This window comes from Panthera leo, chromosome C1 (assembly GCF_018350215.1).
Source record: "Panthera leo isolate Ple1 chromosome C1, P.leo_Ple1_pat1.1, whole genome shotgun sequence".
Taxonomy (NCBI): domain Eukaryota; kingdom Metazoa; phylum Chordata; class Mammalia; order Carnivora; family Felidae; genus Panthera; species Panthera leo.
The window spans coordinates 126,447,231-126,468,217 of record NC_056686.1 but is presented as its reverse complement, the minus strand read 5'-3'; the positions used below and the strand labels follow the sequence as shown (position 1 = coordinate 126,468,217).

The 20,987-nt window shown below is 38.8% G+C and overlaps 1 protein-coding gene across 1 annotated transcript in view; it reads right to left on the bottom strand.

Annotated features, from left to right (window-relative positions):
* The window catches only part of UBXN4 (UBX domain protein 4), a 44,291-nt gene that overhangs the window by 972 nt on the left and 22,332 nt on the right, over positions 1–20,987 (bottom strand). The window contains exons 7-12 of the mRNA XM_042948586.1: positions 14,582–14,636; positions 13,646–13,810; positions 11,459–11,586; positions 6,712–6,814; positions 3,405–3,536; positions 1,864–2,063 (exon numbers count right to left, since the gene is read on the bottom strand). Coding sequence (XP_042804520.1) covers positions 1,864–2,063; positions 3,405–3,536; positions 6,712–6,814; positions 11,459–11,586; positions 13,646–13,810; positions 14,582–14,636 — 783 coding nt within the window. The remainder of the gene's footprint in view (positions 1–1,863; positions 2,064–3,404; positions 3,537–6,711; positions 6,815–11,458; positions 11,587–13,645; positions 13,811–14,581; positions 14,637–20,987) is intronic.

The window sequence follows — 20,987 nt, the reverse complement described above, 5'->3', positions numbered from 1 at the left end:
GATATAACTGGTCTTTCTAATAGTTATAACAGAAACTAAGATAAAGGCTGAATCAGCCCAATGTCAGTATTTATATAAATCTTCATCTAGAGAGTCAACAGGACATAAGACTAAGGATTCTCCTTACTGATGGCACACAGAGGCAAGGATTTTCATTACTAATTACAGAGCATTGGCGCATTTGCTATAATGCCTACTAATGGCTTAACAGTATAGTGTTTAAGAACAAGAGATAGTAATTATAATAAATCATGCTATAACTTACTAGAAAAGCTATAATCCCAACTTCTAGGAAAATATTTCCTGTTAACCCGTTTCAAATATGCAGAATCTTTTTTTTTCTTTTTCTTTTTTTTTTTTTCCAATATATGAAATTTATTGTCAAATTGGTTTCCATACTCAAATATGCAGAATCTTTAACAGAGATATAAGCTAAAACCATTAGTGGTTAGAATTACCATTCTAACCCTGGCCTTCAGCAATAAAAAGTAAGGCCTCTTGGTTAAGGGACTAGTTGAAAATAATTCTCTGAAGAAGTGACTGTTTTCAAGTGAATATCATTTCCTCAGTTTGATTTTTCTCTGAATGACCCAGAGAAGACAGGGAGCAGATGAAAGAACCACCAGGGCTTAAAATTATCTGAAGCACAATGACACCTCTAAAAAAACAATGTATGAGGAGCACCAGAGTGGCTCAGTCAGTTAAGCTTCCAACTCTTGATTTTGGCTCAGGTCATGATTTCGTGGTGGTGAGAATGAACCCTGCATTGGGCTCTGTGTTGGGTATGGAGCCTATTTAGATTCTCTCCCCCTCTGCCCCTTCCCCGTTCGTGCTGTCTCTCTTTCTCTCTCAAAAAAAAAAAAAAAAAAAAAAAAAAGGAACTGAATAAATGAAATACTAAAACCAACAGAGGTGGAATTGATTTCGGTGGAGTAGGTTTTAGAAAGACAGCTGACAGTCAGAGTGGCTAAAATGAACAAATCAGGAGACCACAGATGCCAGAGAGGATGTGGAGAAACGGAAACCCTCTTGTACTATTGGTGGGAACGCAAACTGGTGCAGCCGCTCTGGAAAAGTGTGGAGGTTCCTCAAAAAATTAAAAATAGATCTACCCTATGACCCAGCAATAGCACTGCTAGGAATTTACCCAAAGGATATAGGAGTGCTGATGTATAGGGGCACTTGTACTCCAATGTTTATAGCAGCACTTTCAACAATAGCCAAACTATGGAAAGAGCCTAAATGTCCATCAACTGACGAATGGATAAAGAAGATGTAGTTTATATATACAATGGAATACTACTTGGTAATGAGGAAGAATGAAATCTGGCCATTTGCAGCAATGTGGATGGAACCAGAGAGTATTAAGCTAAGTGAAATAAGTCAAGAAGAGAAAGACAGATCCTGTATGTTTTCACTCATATGTGGATCCTGAGAAACTTAACAGAAGACCATGGGGAAAGGGAAGGGAGGGGGGAAGTTACAGAGAGGGAAGGAGGCAAACCATAAGAGACTCTTAAATACTGAGAACAAACTGAGGGATGATGGGGAGGGGGAGGGGAGGGGAGGGGAAAGTGGGTGATGGGCATTGAGGAGGGCACCTGTTGGGATGAGCATTGGGTGTTGTACGGAAACCAATTTGACAATAAATTATATACAAAAAAAAAAAAAAGAAAGAAAGAAATACAGCTGAGAAACTCAGGTAGTGAGCTTCCCAGGAAAGATGACAGAGTAAAACTTCAGAACATTTAGGGTTTTTTCTCTAAGTAGAAAGATGGCCGATTACCCATAACAAAAGTGTTCATTTTGAATAAGGTACTGGGCATTACTAACACATTTAGCAAACGGGGTAAACACAGATACCTTTTCTCTGAGTTGCTAGATGAAGCAAGGTTTGAGGGTTCCGATGCCGCCGCTCTCACAGAAGTCTGTGCAGGAGGGTTACTAAATAAGAAGTTGCTAATCAATCTCCAGATGGCAAGGAATGGGTAAAGGACTGTCCCCAACAACGTCCAAAAGTCTCCACTGGAAGAATGTACCATGGATGTAGTTGGTCTTCCTGCCTAAAAATTAATGAATCAATCTCAATAAAGGCTACATGAGCCCCATCACGTCACACTCAAGGTTCTAGATGAATCTTTATCTGGAAAAGGAAAGTCTCATTGATTTTAGTTTACTGTAAACAGGTAAAATTACTATCTTCTGCTGTTTTTCAAGTGTATATTTTATATAAACTACTGGGAACTCCAAGAGCTGTTTTTTAAAGGAGTAATCACTACAGTGAAACTAGAAAGTAGTTCTTGAAGCAATTATTTTTATAAGAACTAAACTTTGTAATGAAATTAACAACTTTGGAAGGAAAAGTCTTCCTTGATGATTAAAAAAAGAGGAAAAGGCTTCAACAAAACCTCAGTGAATACAATAAATCCTGATTACTGGAAGGTTGTTTTAGGTGTGGAGTTCTGGTTCAGAACCAGCAAAACTATCCTAATCAAAATATAGAAGACCCAGGCTCTCATACCATCTCTGGCACTTAGGGGATGCCTTGGCAAAATCATTTAAACTTTCTGAGTCTCGGGGTGCCTGGGTGGCTCAGCTGGTTGGGCATCTGACTCTTGATTTCCGCTCAGATCATGATCTCATGGTTCATGGGATCGAGCCCCACCTCCAGCTCTGCGCTGACAGCATGGAGCCTGCTTGGGATATTCTCTCTCTCTCTCTCTCTCTCTCTTTCCCTCCCTCCCTCCCTCCCTCTCTCTCTCTCCCTCCCTCTTTGTCCCTCCCTCTCTCTCTGAAAAGAAACATTTTTTAAAAATTAAAAAAAGAACTTTCTGAGCCTCTTTGCTTCATCAGAGATTAAAACACTGTTATGAGGATCAAATGTGATTTATATGTTTAAAAAATTCATGTTATTTTTATGTCAAAATAAAATCTTTTTTAAAAAACTTGGTAAACAGCCAAATCATACATAAATAAAAGACACTAAATCTGGGGCGCCTGGCTGGCTCAGTCAGAGGAGTGACTCTTGATCTTGGGGTCATGACTTTGGGCTCTATATTGGGTGCAGAGATTACTTAAATAAACTTAAAAAAAAAGCACCACTAACTCTATTCATTAGACAGATACGCTGCATTTTCTTCTCCTACTGGTCATTTCATTTATATACATGAAAACAGATGAGAAAAAGTTGAAAACTAAAATTTATTTATTTAGTGTCTCACTAGCAATACAAATATAAAATGCACAGGTTAACAGAACAATAAATTGACCTAACATTTTTGGATAATGTGAATTTAATTATCCATAGTACATCTTTCATGTTCCCTTCTGCTAATTATAAGAAATGATCAAAAGTAGGACAAATGGGATTTAAAGATAGAAAAAAGATGTATGTATATACATACTGGCAACAGTACCACTGAAGCACTTGGGGCAAGTTCCAAATCCAGTAATTTCTTTTTATAATCTTCTTTGGTAAATTCCCTCCTGGGAAACATAGTTGCTAGTGAAAAATTACCGTAAGTGTTGCCGACAGTCTGTAACATAACAATAAATTTAAAACCTTACAAAGGTGCCCTTTTAAAGTAAGATATTACATAGCCATATGCATCCAAAATGACTGCTATAATTCAAATTACCTTAATTTTAAAGTTCATTCAAATGTAAACTCAAAAAAACTTTATAAAAACTTTGTGCTTTAACAAGTAGCTGAAAGCCAGCAAATCCTAATAGTACCTAAAAGCTTTTACAACTCAAAAATGACCACAAAATAGCAAGAATATAGTTCCTAAAATAGGGGTGCCTGGGTGGCTCAGTTGGTTGGTTAAGTGTCCAATTCTTGATTTTAGCTCAGGTCACGATCTCGCAGCTCTTGAGTTCAGCCCTGCATCAGGTTCCGCGCTGGTGGCTTGGTGCCTGCTTGGGATTCTTTGTCCCTCCCCCAACTGCCTATGTGTGCCTGCTCTCTCTCTCTCTCTCTCAAAATAAATAAATAGCGGCACCTGGGTGGCTCAGTCAGTTAAGCTTCTGACTTGATTTCGGCTCAGGTCACAATCTCATGGTTCATGGGTTCAAGCCCATCATTGGGCTCTGAGCTGACAGTGTGGATCCTGCTTGTGTCTCCCTCTCTCTCTGCCCCTTCCCCACTCATGACCTTGTTCACTCTGCCAAAAAACAAACATTTAAAAATAAATAAACTTAAAAAAAACCCACCTAAATAAAGTGAATAAAAATGGACAATTATATATCTCTTTTAAATACTGCTGCAGTTTGGGGCGCCTGGGTGGCTCAGTCGGTTAAACGTCCGACTTCGGCTCAGGTCACGATCTTGCGGACCGTGAGTTCGAGCCCCGCGTCGGGCTCTGGGCTGATGGCTCAGAGCCTGGAGCCTGCTTCCAATTCTGTGTCTCCCTCTCTCTCTGCCCCTCCCCCGTTCATGCTCTGTCTCTCTCTGTCTCAAAAAGAAATAAAAACGTTAAAAAAAATTTTTTTTTAAATAAATACTGGGGCGCCTGGGTGGCGCAGTCGGTTAAGCGTCCGACTTCAGCCAGGTCACGATCTCGCGGTCCGTGAGTTCGAGCCCCGCATCAGGCTCTGGGCTGATGGCTCAGAGCCTGGAGCCTGTTTCGGATTCTGTGTCTCCCTCTCTCTCTGCCCCTCCCCCGTTCATGCTCTGTCTCTCTCTGTCCCAAAAATAAATAAACGTTAAAAAATAAATAAATAAATAAATAAATAAATAAATAAATAAATAAATAAATACTGCTGCAGTTTGCCATTAGTTTTCACTATACTTTGGCAAACTTCTATTACTCTCTCCAATATACATCTGCATTCCCTATTAAAAATTTGGAATAGTCCGGAACTTTCCTCATATACAGAACATGAGTTTCACCTCTTCCTTATCTCAAAAAGTAAATGGTCTATAGTCAATTCATGCTACACATACATTCCCAGAACCAGGAACCTACGCTGGGCAGCACTGCAATCACCTTCATAATTTTAAGTCACCTCTACTTGTAAAATCTGTACTTGTAAAATCTCTCTCCCTAGAAGATTCCAAAGAAAGAGACTAACACTTATGTTTGTCTTTTTTTTTTTTTTTTTTTACTAGAGGTCATCATATACGTACCTCTCGCTGTTGTCACTCTTAACATGAGGTCATGCAAAAATATAAAATTAGGTTACTGTACTGAGACAAATTTCTAATAGGACTGATGTAAAGACTTTTTTTTCTCATGTGGCTTCCTCTTTACTTACCTGTGACAGAGGTGGTTAAGACTCAGACCAGGAGTAAGCACTCCCTTTTGTGAGGGCCCAAGTGAAGCTCCAAGGTAAAAGAATAAAAGAACTATTGGGGGTTGCTTCCAATTTAAGCTTAAGGAAAAAGACTTCTTAAAAATGTTTTTATACTGCACAGCCCAGCTCCACAGTGGAGGAAGGCAGACAGCTTTTAGGTATCCTCTCAGGATCCGTAAGTGAGACAGCAGACTAAATGGGGAGAGGTGGTCTAAGGGAAAGATCTGAACCCTAATTTTGACCTTAAAAAGATACATGAGACAAACAGCGGGATATATGATAAGCCTAGAACCTGAAGGACATCTGATGCCTAAAATCCATTTTGAATAAGGGCTCAATCAGAGAATAAAAACTACAGTTGAACTTTGAACAACATGGGTTTGAACTGTGTGGGCCCACCTATTCAAGGATTTTTACAATACAGAACTGTAAATGTATGCTTTCCTCCTTATGATTTTCTTAACATTTTCCTTTCTCTAGCTAACTTTATTGTAAGAAAACAGTAAAGAATACATATGATAAAAAATATGGGGCACCAGGGTGGCTCAGTCAGTTGAGCATCCAACTCTTGATTTTGGCTCAGGTCATGATCCCAGGGTCGTGGGATCAAGCCCTGTGTCAGGCTCTGCACTAAGTGTGGAACCTGCTTACAATTTTCTCTCTCTCCCTTTACCCTTCACCCTCACTCACATGCTCTCGCTCTCTAAACAAAACAAAACAACAACAAAATGTGTTCATCAACTGCTATTGGTAAGGATTCTGGTCAACAGTAGGCTATGAGTAGTTCAGTTTTCACAGAATTGGAAGTTACATGTGGATCTGACTGTGCAGGGAGCTGACACCCCTTAATACACTGTTCAAGGGTCAACTGTAATTTGAAATTACTCATATCTCATTTTCTAAGAAATGTAATTTTACACTCTTTCAGCTTTTGAGTAAGGCCACATTCTGGAAGTAAATTCCTGAAGAAGATACTTATAACCAAATAAAGATTACTGATCTTTAGGCCTGGCCTTTGCAGGAAAACGGCAAGCCCCAAAGCGACCTGCAGAGAATGTGGAGAGAGAGGAAGAAAAATTGCATCTTTTTACAGGAAACAACTCCCTCAGATTAGACCTTTGGAAAATCATTTGCTTTTCATTCCTCCAGCTGAGTGTATGAAGCAGTGAGAAAAGTTTCCAAAGCGTACCATATCAGCAAATCCCTACTTCTGTGCAACAGATATGCTTTTCTTATATGGCACTAATACATGATGGAAGCCCCCCCAAGCCCCAGAGGGGCTTGGGGGTGCTTCCCTCCTGGGGATAAATCATGACTTATTCACACTCTACAAATCAGATGTGGAGATTTTCCCCTCCTACATTTTAATAACCTATTCATCTACCTTTACTACAACTCAAGACAAGACAAATTTACCTGGGCAGCAAACTGCCTTGCTTCTTCTAGAGGAGCATCAGAAGGGAACTGATTTGTAAAAGAAGAACCATCAGGCAGACGAAACTGAATTCGTGCAATAGTGCTATGAAAAAAGAAAATTAAAATCAGTATCTTACCTCACCTTATTTTCAAACAAGATCATTGTGAGAAAATGGAAATGAAGATGTACAAAATGAAAACAGGTTTTTTTTCCTCTGTCAGACCTCTTCATTTATTCTTTTTAGTAACAGCTTTATCAAGATACAATTCACATAAAATTTACCCTTTTAAAACATACAATTAATTTAGTGGTTTTTATTATAGTTATAGTTGGGCAACCATCACCACTATTTAGCTCCAAAACATTCTCATCACCCCAAAAAGAAACTAAACCTATCAGCAATTACTCCCTATTTCTTCACCTAGCCCTTTGGCGAGAAGCACTGCGCTACTTTCTGTCTCTATGAATTTGCCTATTTCAGGCAATTCATATAATGGAACATAGAATGTGTGACTTTTGGTAACTGGCTTTCACGTACCATTATTTTCTCAAGGTTCACCCATGTCGTAGCATGTGTCAGCTACTTCATTCCTTTTGACTGCTGAATAATATTTATAATACTATCAGTGGTATAGAAGGCTTCCAAAGTGTCCACATACTCAAAAGCTGTGTTGGTTGTTTCTTTAAATTTATGCATCCAGGGGTGCCTGGGTGGCTCAGTTGGTTAAGCATCTACCTTCGGCTCAGGTCACGCTGTCATAGTTTGTGAGTTCGAGCCCCGCATCAGGCTCTGTGCTGACAGCTCAGAGCCTGGAGCCTACTTTGGATTCTGTGTCTCCCTCTCTCCCCGCCCCTCCCCAATTCATGCTCGCTCGCGCTCTCTCTCTCTCTCTCTCTCTCTCAAAAATAAACAAACATTAAAAAAATAAATAAATAAGCTTAGGCATCCTGGAGGATATAAAACAGTATCTCACTGTAGTTTTAATCTGAATTTCCTAATGACTAATAATGTTGAGCATCTTTTTATATGGCTTACTGACCATTTGTGTATCTTCTCAGGAGAAATGTCTATTCAAATCCTTTTCCCATATTTAAACTGGGTGGTTTGCTCTTTACTGTTGAGTTATTAAAGACTTCTTTTTGTATTCTAGATCAAGTCTCTTATCAGATATATGGTTTGCAAATATTTTCTCCAATTTTGAGAGCTATCTTTTCACTTTCTTGATGATGTCCCTTGAAACACAAAGTTTTACATTTTGATGAAGTCTAACTTATCTATTGCTTTTTTTTGCTGCTTGTGCTTTTTGTGTCATGTCTAAAAATCATTGCTTTCTCCAAGATCACAAGATCTTCTAATTTTTTTTCTAAGAGTTTATACCTATGACTTTTTAAAAATTCTTATTTATTTATTTTTGAGACAAGGGAGGGGCAGAGAGAGAATCCCAAGCAGGCTCTGCAGTATCAGTGCAGAGCCCGATGTGGGGCTCAATCCCACAAACCGTGAGATAATGACCTGAGCCAAAATCAAGAGTCAGACACTTGACCAAGCTACCTAGGTGACCCTATACTTGCAATTTTTATATTTGAGGTAGATGGTCATTTTGAATTAATTTTTTTTCTGAGTTAATTTTAATATTTCTCTTTGAGAGAGCAAATGAGCAAGTAGGGGAAGGGCAGAGAAGGAGGGGGAGAGAGGATCCAAAGCAGGCTCTGCACTGACAGCATAGAGCCCAATGCAGGGCTTGAACTCATGACACATGAGATTGTGACCTGAGCCGACGTTGGACACTTAACCGACTAAGCCACCCAGGTTTCCCTCTGAATTTTTTTTTTTTTTTAACGTTTATTTATTTTTGAGACAGGGAGAGACAGAGCATGAACAGGGGAGGGTCAGAGAGAGGGAGACACAGAATCTGAAGCAGGCTCCAGGCTCTGAGCTATCAGCACAGAGCCCGACGCGGGGCTAGAACTCACCGACCGCGAGATCATGACCTGAGCCAAAGTCGGCCGCCCAACCGACTGAGCCACCCAGGTGCCCCTCTGAATTAATTTTTAATATGGTGTGAGGTAAGGGTACCAATTCATTCTTTTGGATGTGTCCAAGCACCATTTGTTAAAGAGTCTATTCTTTCCCCACTGAATGGTCCTGGTACCACTTAAAAAAAATCAACTGACCACAAATGCTTTGGGGACTCAATTCTAATACACAGATCCATACAACCATCCTTATGCCAATATCACATTGTCTCGGTTACTGTAGCTTTGTTTTAAAATTTAAAAATCTGCATCTTCCAACTATGTTCTTTTTCCAGATTATTTTGGCCTTCTGGGTCCCTTGCATTTCCATATGAATTTTAGGGATCAGGTTCCTCCAAAACTCGTGGCCAAAAAAAAAAAAAAAAAAAAATCTACTGGAATTCTCATAGGGATTATTTTGAATCCACATATCAGTTTGGGGAGTACTGCCATTATTTTTTTCCCCTTTTTCTTTTCACTCTTTAAGCTCCTTTTCTACTTCCATCTTAACAATATTAAGTCCTCTGATCTATGAATACAGAATGTTCCTCCATGTATGTAGGTCTGCTTTACTTCTTTCAAAAATGTTTTCTGGTTCTCAGTGTATAAGTCTCACACTTTCATTACATATATTCTTAAGTATTTTATTACTTTTATTTATTTTTTAAACTTTTTTTAACGTTTATTTTTGAGAGACAGAACACAAGTAGGGGAGGGGCAGAGAGACGGAGACAGAGAATATGAAGCAGGCTCCAGGCTCTAAGCTGTCAGCACAGAGCCCGACGTGGGGCTCGAACTCGGGAATGGTGAGATCATGACCTGAGCCGAAGTCAGGACACTTAACCAACTGAGCTACCCAAGTACCCTTAGTTTTTATTTTTTTTATTTTTACTTTAGTTTTTTTTTTTTTAGTTTTTAATGTTTATTTCTTTACCTTTGAGAGACAGAGAGGGCGACACAGAATCCAAAGCAGGCTCCAGGCTCTGAGCTGTAAGCATAGAGCCTGATATGGAGCTCGAACCCACAAACCGTGAGACCATGACCTGAGCTAAAGCTGGATGCTTAACTGACTGAACCACCCAGGTGCCCCATGTATTTCATTACTTTTAGAAAACAGTTTTTAAAAAGTAGTTTTTCTGATGACAAAGGTAATACTTGATAATTTTCCAATATAGAAAATACAGAAAAGAAAATAAATATTAACCAAAATGTAGGATGTACTGGAAATCTGTATTTTTGTCTTCACAACATATTTTTGTTTTGGGAACTGCCTTATCCCTGCTACCTGTCATTCATTCTGGTATGGTTATCAGTAACATTTCCCCAACCTCCTCACCAAGGAAGTATGCATGTCAACTTTCCCAACCAGACAGCCAATATAAGCAAACACAGGGATTGATCTGAAGGTGGCCACATCAGCCAAATAGGGTCAATCAGAATTCTCCTCAGTGAATGATATGGGCTTTTTGAGAAAAAGACTTTTTTCTCTCTGGGATCAGGAACTCAAGATCCTGAAGGTGCCAAGAAACCCTGGGTTCTCCTGACATCGTCATAAAAGTTTTTCTAAGAATGAAGCTAAAACAGAAAAAAAACAAGAGATGGGGCCCCTGGGTGGCTCAGTCGGTTAAGCATCCGACTTCGGCTCAGGCCATGATCTCACGGTTCGTGAGTTTGAGCCCTGCCTTGGGCTCTGTGCTGGCAGCTCAGAGCCTAGCACCTGCTTCGGATTCTGTGTCTCCCTCTCTCTCTCTGCCCCACCCCTGCTTGTGCTCTTTCTCTGTCTCTCAAGAAAAAAATGAATAAACGTTAAAAAAAATTAAGGAAAAAAAATGAGATTAAAAAGAGAGAGAGAAAGTATCTTTTAAATTCCTGGATCTAGCTACGCCTAAACAAATCCATCAGTGGAAATCCCAATTGCAGAACCAATGGATTCCCTCTTTTGCTTAATTCTATTTCATCTGACATTCTCAAAACTAAAGAGTCCTAATACATATAATAAGATAACCACTATAATCATTTCAATGTATGTGCTTTGTCTGTCTTTTGAAAACAGATTTCTTGGGCCTTCTTTTAGGTTTTTTTCCAGTTTATTTATTATTTTGAGGGGGAGACAAAATGAGAGGGGGAGAGGCAGAGAGACAGGAAGAGAGAGAATCCCAAGCAGACTGCGTGCTGCCAGCACAGAGCCCAAATCAGGGCTCAATCTCATGAACCATGAGATCATGACCTGAGCCCAAACCAAGAGCCAGATACTTAACTGACTATGCCACTCAGGCGCCCCTAGCCCTCTTTTAAACAACTTTTTGTTTTTTTTTTTTACATTTTATTTATTTTTGAGAGAGAGAGAGAGAGAGAGAGAGCACAAGTTGGGGAGAGGCAGACACAGAATTCGAAGCAGGCTCCAGGCCCTGAGCTGTCAGCACGGAGCCCGACGCAGGGCTCGAACCCACAAACCGCGAGATCATGACCCGAGCCAAAGTCAGACGCTTAACTGACTGAGCCACCCAGGCGCCCCATCCCTGAGCCTTCTTTTAGAAGTGACTTAGTACTGTTACACTGTACATTCACATTAAGTGACAAATACCAATGGCAACTATAATACCGGTTAATATATCCTTCTGGAACTACTTGTAACAGCCACAGCACACATAAGTGTTAAAAAGCTGGCCACAATTGCTATTCTCCTCAGCAGCCACATACACATAGATAATTCAGCAGGAAATAAAGTACCTTCTTTCTCTTGCAGAAGAGTCCCTCTTGACTTCCATTTCTGCCTGTTTGGCCAACAAAGCAGCAGCTTTAGCAGCTTCTACTTCTTCCTTTGTCTTTGCAAAACGAGCAGCTCTCTCTGCACGGTCCTTTAAAACAAATGTCGGACACTATCTTTCACTGCTAGAGTGATGTATTCACATGTTTCTATTTTTTAAATTTAAAAAGATTTTTTTAATGGTTATTTTTGAGAGAGAGAGAGAGAGAGAGAGACAGAGCATGAGGGGTGGGAAGGGGTAGGCAGAGAGAGAGGGGGAGACAGAGAATCCAAAGCAGGTTCCAGGCTCCGAACTGTCAGCACAGAGCCTGATGCAGGGCTCAAATGCATCAACCGTGAGATAATGACCTGAGCAGAAGCCGGACACTTAACTGAGCCACCCAGGTGCCCCTCAATTTTTTTTTTTAAGTAGGTTCCACGCCTAGCATGGAGTCCAAGGTGGGGCTTGCACTCATGACCCTGAGATCAAGACCTGAGCCGAGATCAAGAGTCGGACATTTAACTGAGCCACCCAGAGCCCTATTCACATGTTTCTAAACACAATGAACAAATACAAATATGTGTGAGATTCCTTAAAGTCAACTGCAGACTTTTATCACTCTGGATCTGGTATTTTTTAGTTTTATTAACTGTCAGGGACCAGAGTTGTTTATTAAACAAACGTGCTTCTGTTCACTACTCTATTGCCAGAGCCTGGAAAAAGGCCAGGCACACAGTACATTATCAATAAATATTTGCTGAGTAAACAAATGAACAACAATATTAAGGTAGAATTGGCTTTCATATGTATTACAACTGCTTAATTTTAAAAGCAGTTGTGGGGTACCTGGGTGGCTCAGTCAGTTAAACATCCGACTTTGGCTCAGGTCATGATCTCATGGTTTGTGGGTTCGAGCCCCACATTGGGCTCTGTGCTGATAGCACGGAGCCTGAAGCCTGCTTCAGATTCTGTGTCTCCCTCTCTGCCCACCCCCCATAATTCTCACTCTGTCTCAAAAATAAATAAACGCTAAAAAAAAAAAAAAACAGTTATAGCAAAACCATCCTAACCTCCTACTTGATGTGTCTAAATCTTCTGAATGTCCCAAAAATGGAATGGCTGTGACTATAGGAGACTGCTAGGTAACCAGTTCTAAGTTTCTTTTCCAGGGAATTGGTTTTTTTTAAAGGCAGACTGCCACAGGCAGCACCACTACCTACTACCTACTTGGACTGCTTCTCCTACAAATGGATCTTGAGAGCCTGTCTGGAGGTTCCAGCAGGGGAGCACAGCTACCCCTGATCTAAGAACAGTCCTCCTCTATCAGGGAAGGTCCATTGTCTTCAACCAAGGGCACAGCTTCAGGAGGGATGCACATGGAACGGTGAGGAAGGGAACACCCACCTAGCCAGCCAGATCAGCCGAATCAACCCTGGCAATCTACAGGGTGACAGATGTTGCAGCCAGATCGCCCTCACATCCCTAAGGAATCTTTGAAAACTACCTTTGACAATGGATAAAATTTATAACATAACACGGAGAAAAATTACTTTGAAAAAAATCACCTCAATTTTTAATCTCTTTTTATTCGGTTGTTATTTTAATTTCAGTATAGTTAACACAGTTATATTACTTTCCAGTGTACAATATAGTGGTTCAACAACTCCAGTGCTCATCCAACAGGTGCACTCCTGAATCCCCATCACCTGTTTCATCTATCCCCCACCCACCACCCCTGTAACTGTTTGTCTCTATAATTAAGAGTCTGCTTCTTGATTTTTTTTTTTCCTTTGCATGTTTTGTTTTTTAAATTCCACAAGTGAAATAATATGGTGCATGTCTTTCTGACTTATTTTGCTTAGCACTGTTACTCTCCAGCTCCATCTAAGTTGTTGCCAATAGCAAGATTTCGTTAATCTTATAGCTGAATAATATTCCACTGTATACATATATCACATCTTATTTATCCAATCCCAATTTTAATCCTAACTGTATTTTAATCCAATATACAGTTTCTACTAAAAGGAAGCTGAAATTGGAATTCTTGGGAGTCACTAAAATCTATTCTTTTTGTGTGCACAGTCTGGTAGTAAATCAAAACCACTGTGCACAGAACAACAATTTCACAAATGTACTAGAGTCAAGCATTAAAAATAAACTTACTACTCACCAAGGCAATTTGCTGTTTTATACGCTCTCGAGCTGCCCTATCTTCTGCCTTTTCTCTGTTTCTTTCCTCTAACATTCTTTTTGTTAATTCTTCCTCTTGCTTTCTTTTATAATCCAACATTTCTTTTCCAGTTTTTCTCCTCTCAATTTCCTTCTTAATTTCTCTCTGCATTAAAAAGGAAGTTAAGCTTTATGAACCAAAAAGATAATTTAATAATCTGCCTTAGGTATTATTTTATATACAGGGAGAGCTGGTTGTAGTAGGGCATAGCTAAAGGAATAAAATAACTTCATAAAATGTAAGGGTCTAGAAGAATTTGCTAACAACATGGGTTAATGGTCAAATGTCTGCCAATTTGTAAATCTTAGCCAGCAGTTTTGTTAAGGTTATAAAATGTAGTTTGTAATGTAATTTGAAAACAAACAGAATTACAGGTCTCTGGTTTGTAAAGTAAATATGTTACCATGTAAGGACACTAAGGTTGCCCTTTGTTTGGCATAAAGAACTGATATTAGACCCTCGAAGAGATGATGCAGTTTAGGTGCACATGATGGGAAAACAATGGTGCACCAGAATGTAGCAATACCAGAGGAAAAATTCAGCAAAAGATCTACAAATTTCTTTTCCATAAAAGGGAACTAAGAATTTGGTCTGCAACAACATCAAACAATTTTAGTTCAAGTCCATCTATTCTTAGTGTAAAAGACTCACTGTAGAGGGAAAGAAGATTGTCCAACTTATTCCTAGCAATTTACAACAAAAGCACAAAAAAGTATACACTATTATCCTACTACAGACGCCAGGTAATTTCCTTCACTGTGCTTCAACACTAAACTTTAACCAGAAAGCCGTCCTAAGTCTGCCAAATCGAGCAGGAAGTCAAACATTCCCTCACCTAATAGGAGAGTAAAATGATGCTAGGTACATGAACTTTACCTGTTCCTCCTCTTTCCTTTTTTCTTCTCTCCTTTCTTCAAGTTTTTTAGTGAGTCTGTATGTAAAACGTTTTTAAAAAATACATTAATGGAGAGCCATCATATTAATATGATATACATTTGGGAAATCCATTTAACTAAAACTGGGGAAATGTAGTGACAAACAAAAAAGATCCTGAAGGCAAAGCAACAAGTCATCTCCCTGGCCTCTGGCCCCAAGAGACATCTATGAACAGTCAGTGGGAGCCAGCCTATCAGAAGCCTATTCCGCCTTCTACTTCTTAACCATTAGTACCCCTTCCCTGCAAGGTATCTGATACAGATTTGAAAATACACATACATGTCTTCAAATAAGTACATAAATCAATGACTTACAAATGCTTTTTCCCCCCTTACATAGAAGTAAACAGCAATATAGCACAAAATTATTAAAAGTAAAAGCAAAAAACCAAAGGCTAGCATTTATAAAAACTAGTAATACCAAAATTGATTCCCAACTATAAGTTCATAAGTAAAAACTAACAATTATGAAAGCAGGTAATAGTAATGGTTGCACAACCTGGTGAATACATTATAACCCACTGAATTATACACTTTAAATTTTGTGGTATGTAAATTACCTCAATTTTAACAAATTAATGGTACTTTCTCAGAGGGATTTTAGTTACAAAGATATAAGCATTTGTTAAAGGTCAGTTGAACAACCTGTGCCAGAAATCAAGGGAGTGCTTCAAAAAGAATGATAGGGACATACATTAAAGGACAGAAAACCAAGCAGGCAGAGGATGTCACTAGCCAAATCTAGGGCAGTGTGTGCACCAAAAAGAATCATAAGAGAAATGAACTGTAAAAAAAAATGGGGGAAAAAAAAAAGAAAAAGATCCATAAAACATTTTACCGCTAAGGGAAGTTATAAACTGGTTATGTATAACCACTTTGGAGAACTATTTGGCATGTATCTATGACCCTTTCCCCACTCCTGCAAATACACCCAAAAGATACATCCACTGACACATGTAAAAGAATGTTCATATAGCAGTCCAATTCATAAAAGCCCCCAAAATGAAAACAGTTTTAAAAAATCCATCAACAGAATGGCAATGAGAATGTACCAATTATTGCCACATGTAGCAGCTCAGAAGAGTCTGAGCAAATGAGGTGATTCCATAATGAAGTTTACAAACGGGCAAAACTCATCTATAGTGTTAGATTCAGGACAGTGTTTATTTGGGGGAGGGAAGTTGTCATCGAGAAAGGGTTATTAGGCCCCTAGTGCATGTAGTACACTATTTGGTAACTAACTAGTAAGTTTCCTGAAAAAAAAAAAAGGGGGGATAAAAAGCAAGAGGAGGTGGATCAAAGCACTTCTCTAAAGAAGAATGCTAGCTAAGAAATATGTAAGGTAAGAAAGAAATTAGAAGGTATGAAATTAGAAAAATCACCATTTCCAACTACCAGTGAAATAACTGATACAAGCAAAAATCAAAAGATGTCAAAATCACTGGTTGAAAGTTTCTGAGGAACAGCATGTATTCACTGTTTCAAAGAAACACCCTATAAATGCTTTTTAATTAGTGAAAAGGATATCTTTCTAACTGAAAATCCGAGAGACACCATCTTAACAGTTAAATTTAGTATCACCAAAAATACATACATCTGGTATCAGGTGCCTCCTGATGTAATGAGAAAGACAAATCATTACCTAGGTAATGTTCTCTAACTTAGAATGATGAAACAAGTACTGGATCAAAGGATATTCTAGAAACAGCCTAGACTCTTTTAAAGAATGTCCAAGTTGTGAAAAATAAAAACAAATACAAGCAAAACAAAGGAAATACTTTGAATTAGAAGAGACTAAACTAAATTCAATGAATGACCCTTGATTGGATCCTGTATCAGGGAAAAAAAGTTATAAAGGACATTATTAAAATAATGGGCAAATATGAATGTGATTGCTTATCAGATAATCTTACTGTATAAATTCACAATTTGGGTGTGACAACAGTATACTAACATCTGAAAATGTCTTTAATTGCATATAATTTGCACAATTCTCTTCAGAGAAAAACAGATATTATTTTGTTCTAATCTAGTTGAAAAGTCCATTGCATCTTAATGACAAATTGACTGTTTCATCACTCCTGCATCTAGGAATCTACTGCTAAAGGATGTTTGTTGGCCTGAGGGATGGGGAAGGGCATAAGTCAGTGGGTACAGACCCTCAGGCCCCCTCCTAGGCTGGAGCCCCTACTGAGAGCCTGTAAAACCCCAGTCAATATTTTTATTCTTAACAGATAGAGATACATACTCAAGTATTTAGGGTAAAATGAAATGGTGCCTGCAACTTTCAAATGAATCAGCAAAAAAAAAAAAGTCATCATACTTTTAACTTTTTGAGGCTTGAAATCTTTACCAAAAAAGAAAAAAAAAAAGGTTGGAAGTGATGGTACTACATATTATCTTTCCCAAAGAATTATGTCAATTTTTAAACATAATGACATTTAAAAAAATAATCAAAATTTAACTAAAAGGCTTATTTTTTCACATGAGTCACTAAAAGATTCAAATTTCAGGGGCATCTGGCTAGATCAGTCAGTAGACTATGTGACTGTTGATCTCACCGTCATGAGTTCAAGCCCCACATTGGGCACAGATACTAGTTTAAAAGAAAGATGCAAATTTCACATCTTTTAGCTTTGAAAACACTATATCTATTTTAATATTAAGAAGAAAAATTGGTACCTGCCAATTCCAAATCATCAACCTGTTGTTGTTTTTTTAAAGTTTATTTGTGTATTTTGAGAGAGAGCGAGTAAGGGAGAGGCAGAGAGAGAGAGAGAGGGAGAGAGAGAATTCCAAGCAGGCTCCACACTGTCAGCACAGAGCCCGAGGTGGGGCTCAAACTCACAAACCACGAGTTCATGACCTGAGCTGAAACCAAGAGTCAGACGCTTAACCAACTGAGCCACCGAGGTGCCCCCAACCTTTTTTTTTTTTAAGGTTTATTTATTTTTGAGAGAGAGGGCACAAGTTGGGGAGGAGCAGAGTCAGGGAGACAAAGGATCCAAAGCAGGCTCTGTGCTGACAGCAGTGAGCCTGATGCAGGGCTCAAACTCAAACTGTGAGATTATGACTTGAGCCAAAGTTGGATGCTCAACCAACTGAGCCATCCAGGTGCCCCTCAATCTGTGTTGTTTTTTAAAAATTTTTTTTAATGTTTATTTTTGAAGGTGAGAGAGGTAGAGTGTGAGCGGGAGAGGGGCAGAGAGAGAGGGAGAAACAGAATCCGAAGCAGACTCCAGGTTCCTAGCTGTCAGCACAGAGCCCAACCCAGGGCTTGAACTCACAAGCCATGATAAGATCATGACCTGAGCCAAAACGCTTAACCGACTGAGCCACCCAGGCACCTCTCGATCTGTTTTTTAAAAAATCAAGTTTACTTCCTTAAGATGGGTTAGATGGATTTTTTTTCTCAATATGTATGCAACAGGATGAGAGTTTCTGAGTTGACATCAATTTGGTTTAATCACCTTGCCCCCTAACAAAACTACTTTTCCCTGAAGTCAGATAAGAAAAAAACCCAAGATCTAGTGGGAAGTACTTAGCTTTCCAGAAACTTGGTCTCAGAAAACAGATATATATAGCTTGAGAGGAAAATAAGAATCCTACATTTACTAATCTATCCTGCCAAATTTTAAAGCTGAGTTTTTAATTTGTAGGACTTAGATTTTAAAATATCAAAGTTAGGGGCACCTGGGTGGCTCAGTCAGCTAAGTGTCTGACTTCGGCTCAGGTCACGATCTCACAGTTTTTAAGTTTGAGCCCTGCATCGGGCTCTGTGCTGACAGCTCAGAGCCTGGAGCTGGTTCAGATTCTCTGAACCCTCTCTCTCTCTGCCCCTCCCCTCCTCTCAAAAATAAACAAACATTAAAAAAATTTTTTTTTATTTTTTTAATTTTTTTTTAAATTTAATTTTTTTAATGTTTATTTTATTTTTGAGACAGAGAGAGACAGAGCATGAGTGGGGGAGGGGCAGAGAGAGAGGGAGACACAGAATCTGAAGCAGGGTCCAGGCTCTAAGCTGTCAGCACAGAGCCCGACGCGGGGCTCGAACTCACAGACCGCGAGACCATGACCTGAGCCGAAGTCAGAAGCTCAATTGACAGAGCCACTCAGGTGCCCCCCCCAAAATTTTTTTTAAATATCAAAGTTAGAGGAAGAATACATATATTTTGCTTCATAGAGTTTGGTATTACAAAATTCTATAAAAATCAGATTACACCACAGGTATTTGATGTGTACAATTTTTCTGGGCTATGAAAAGGCACCACAGATCAGTTCTATAAGACAGGGAAACTAGCAGCACATTAGGGTTTTAGAGTTCAATAACCTGCAGAGCATGGGTGAGTCAAAGGCATAAGAGCACTACAGTCTATGATAAGGCATGGTAAAGATGAAGGCAATTTGAAGGATATAAATGATGAGCTAAGAGGTCATTTGGGATAGGAGTATTATATGCTATTGTTTTTAGTTGTTGTTGATTAACAAATTAGATTCCATAAAACAAACAAAATTCCTAACTGGATATAACTCAGATGAATAGAATATAGGACCCCAGGGCATGAATCAGTCAGTATTAGGGCCTAGGCTTTATTGGTTAACTGACCTGATAAATTAATCTCAGCAATAATTTGAAGTGTATATATGATTTTAATTATATGACCCAGATTTTCCAAAAGGTGTTTAAACCAAGAACAGTCACTTCCCAATGAACACTGTTTCAATGGTAAGTATGCCAACATTTCATCCAATTTCAACATTTAGTATCCTTTTAAAAAAGATTTTTTTTTTTTTAATGTTTTTTTCATTTTTGAGAGACAGAGACAGAGCATGAGCTGGGGAGGGACAGAGAGATAGGGGGAGACACAATCTGAAGCAGGCTCCAGGCTCTGAGTCGTCAGCACAGAAGCCCAATGCAGGGCTCAAACTCAAAGACTGTGAGATCATGACCTGAGATGAAGTCAGATGCTTAACCGACTTGAGCCACCCAGGCACCCTTAGTATCCTTTTTTAAAAGGCCCTAGCCCACATACATTTCATATAACGGTCCTAAAAGCATACGGTTTAAAAACACATAAATGTATGTATCTCCAAGAGTGAAGTTGTTTTTTTTTGTTTGTTTTTTTTGTTTTCAGTTTAAGGATCTCAACTTGTAAACCCATTCTGTCCTGATATTTTAATTTCAAGAGTAAAAATGCTCAATGAAGACAGTTTGGCAACCTCAGAAGAAAAAAAAATCCCTAATTCCCCTTTCAAAGATATTAATATAAACATTTTGTTGTGTGTCTTAAACTATCTTTACTGACTCATTATACTATATATAACACACATACACCAGTGTAAATACATATGGTAACTATTTTTTAATTAAAGATGGTGTATTATATCCTTTTTGCAGAACCATGCAGGCAGACATGGGCAGACACTCTCTTACATAAGAATGGAAGCTATTAAGAAACAACAGAAACTCCCCTTATCTACTGCAATTAAATAGCACCTAAGCCTACCCTACAATTAAGGGCTACCTGCTGTGTTTCTTCTCATTCCCCTCAAATCTCCAAAATCTTTTCTCATCTTTTACTGTCACATCACCCCAACGTGATGCAAGGACAGATGCATAGAGGTAGATTTGGTGTTAGCAAAACAGAAAGAAACAGAGAGGATGAGCCACTGGGAACTTTGGTTCCCTGCAGCTGTTCTTTGAGCCTTCTACCACTTCTCACCACTATGACCAGATCTATCCTTTTTAGCTCAAGATCTTGGCCCTGCTGGGACTCCTAGAAAGAACCATCAGAATCTAGGTTTTGCTGAAATGAAGCTGATTCTTAGTCATGAGCAAACCCAAATACCCAGTATTAGTAATCATCTTGAAACTTGTTTTCCCGTAGAATCTATGTGAACAAGAAACTGTCAAGTCTAAGGCATTTTCTTAACTTCCATATAACACTAAATGGTGTTAGGTCAGAATTAAAAAATATTCTTGCTTTATCCATTTACCATTAATTCATGTAACTTAAGAATCATAGTATACAGGAGTCTAATTTGGTAATTTCTTTATTATTAAAAATACAAAACTACAAGCCACAAAAAGTCATAAATCTGTGTCTGATTATTAGACCAAGTAATAACACATGACGTTTAATAGACATGCACTTATGCAGAACCCAGACTCAGTATACAGTCATAAAAGCAAGTGAAGTTCTTTCCATCTGGAACTTACTATCCTATGGTAGAGAGAGATCAAAGCAGAAGTGATAGATGGAAACATACATGTACCAAAAATCAGCAAAAAAGATTCTTGGGCTGATCAGACCTAAAGCTGACTGATGACTTAAGAGATACTCAAC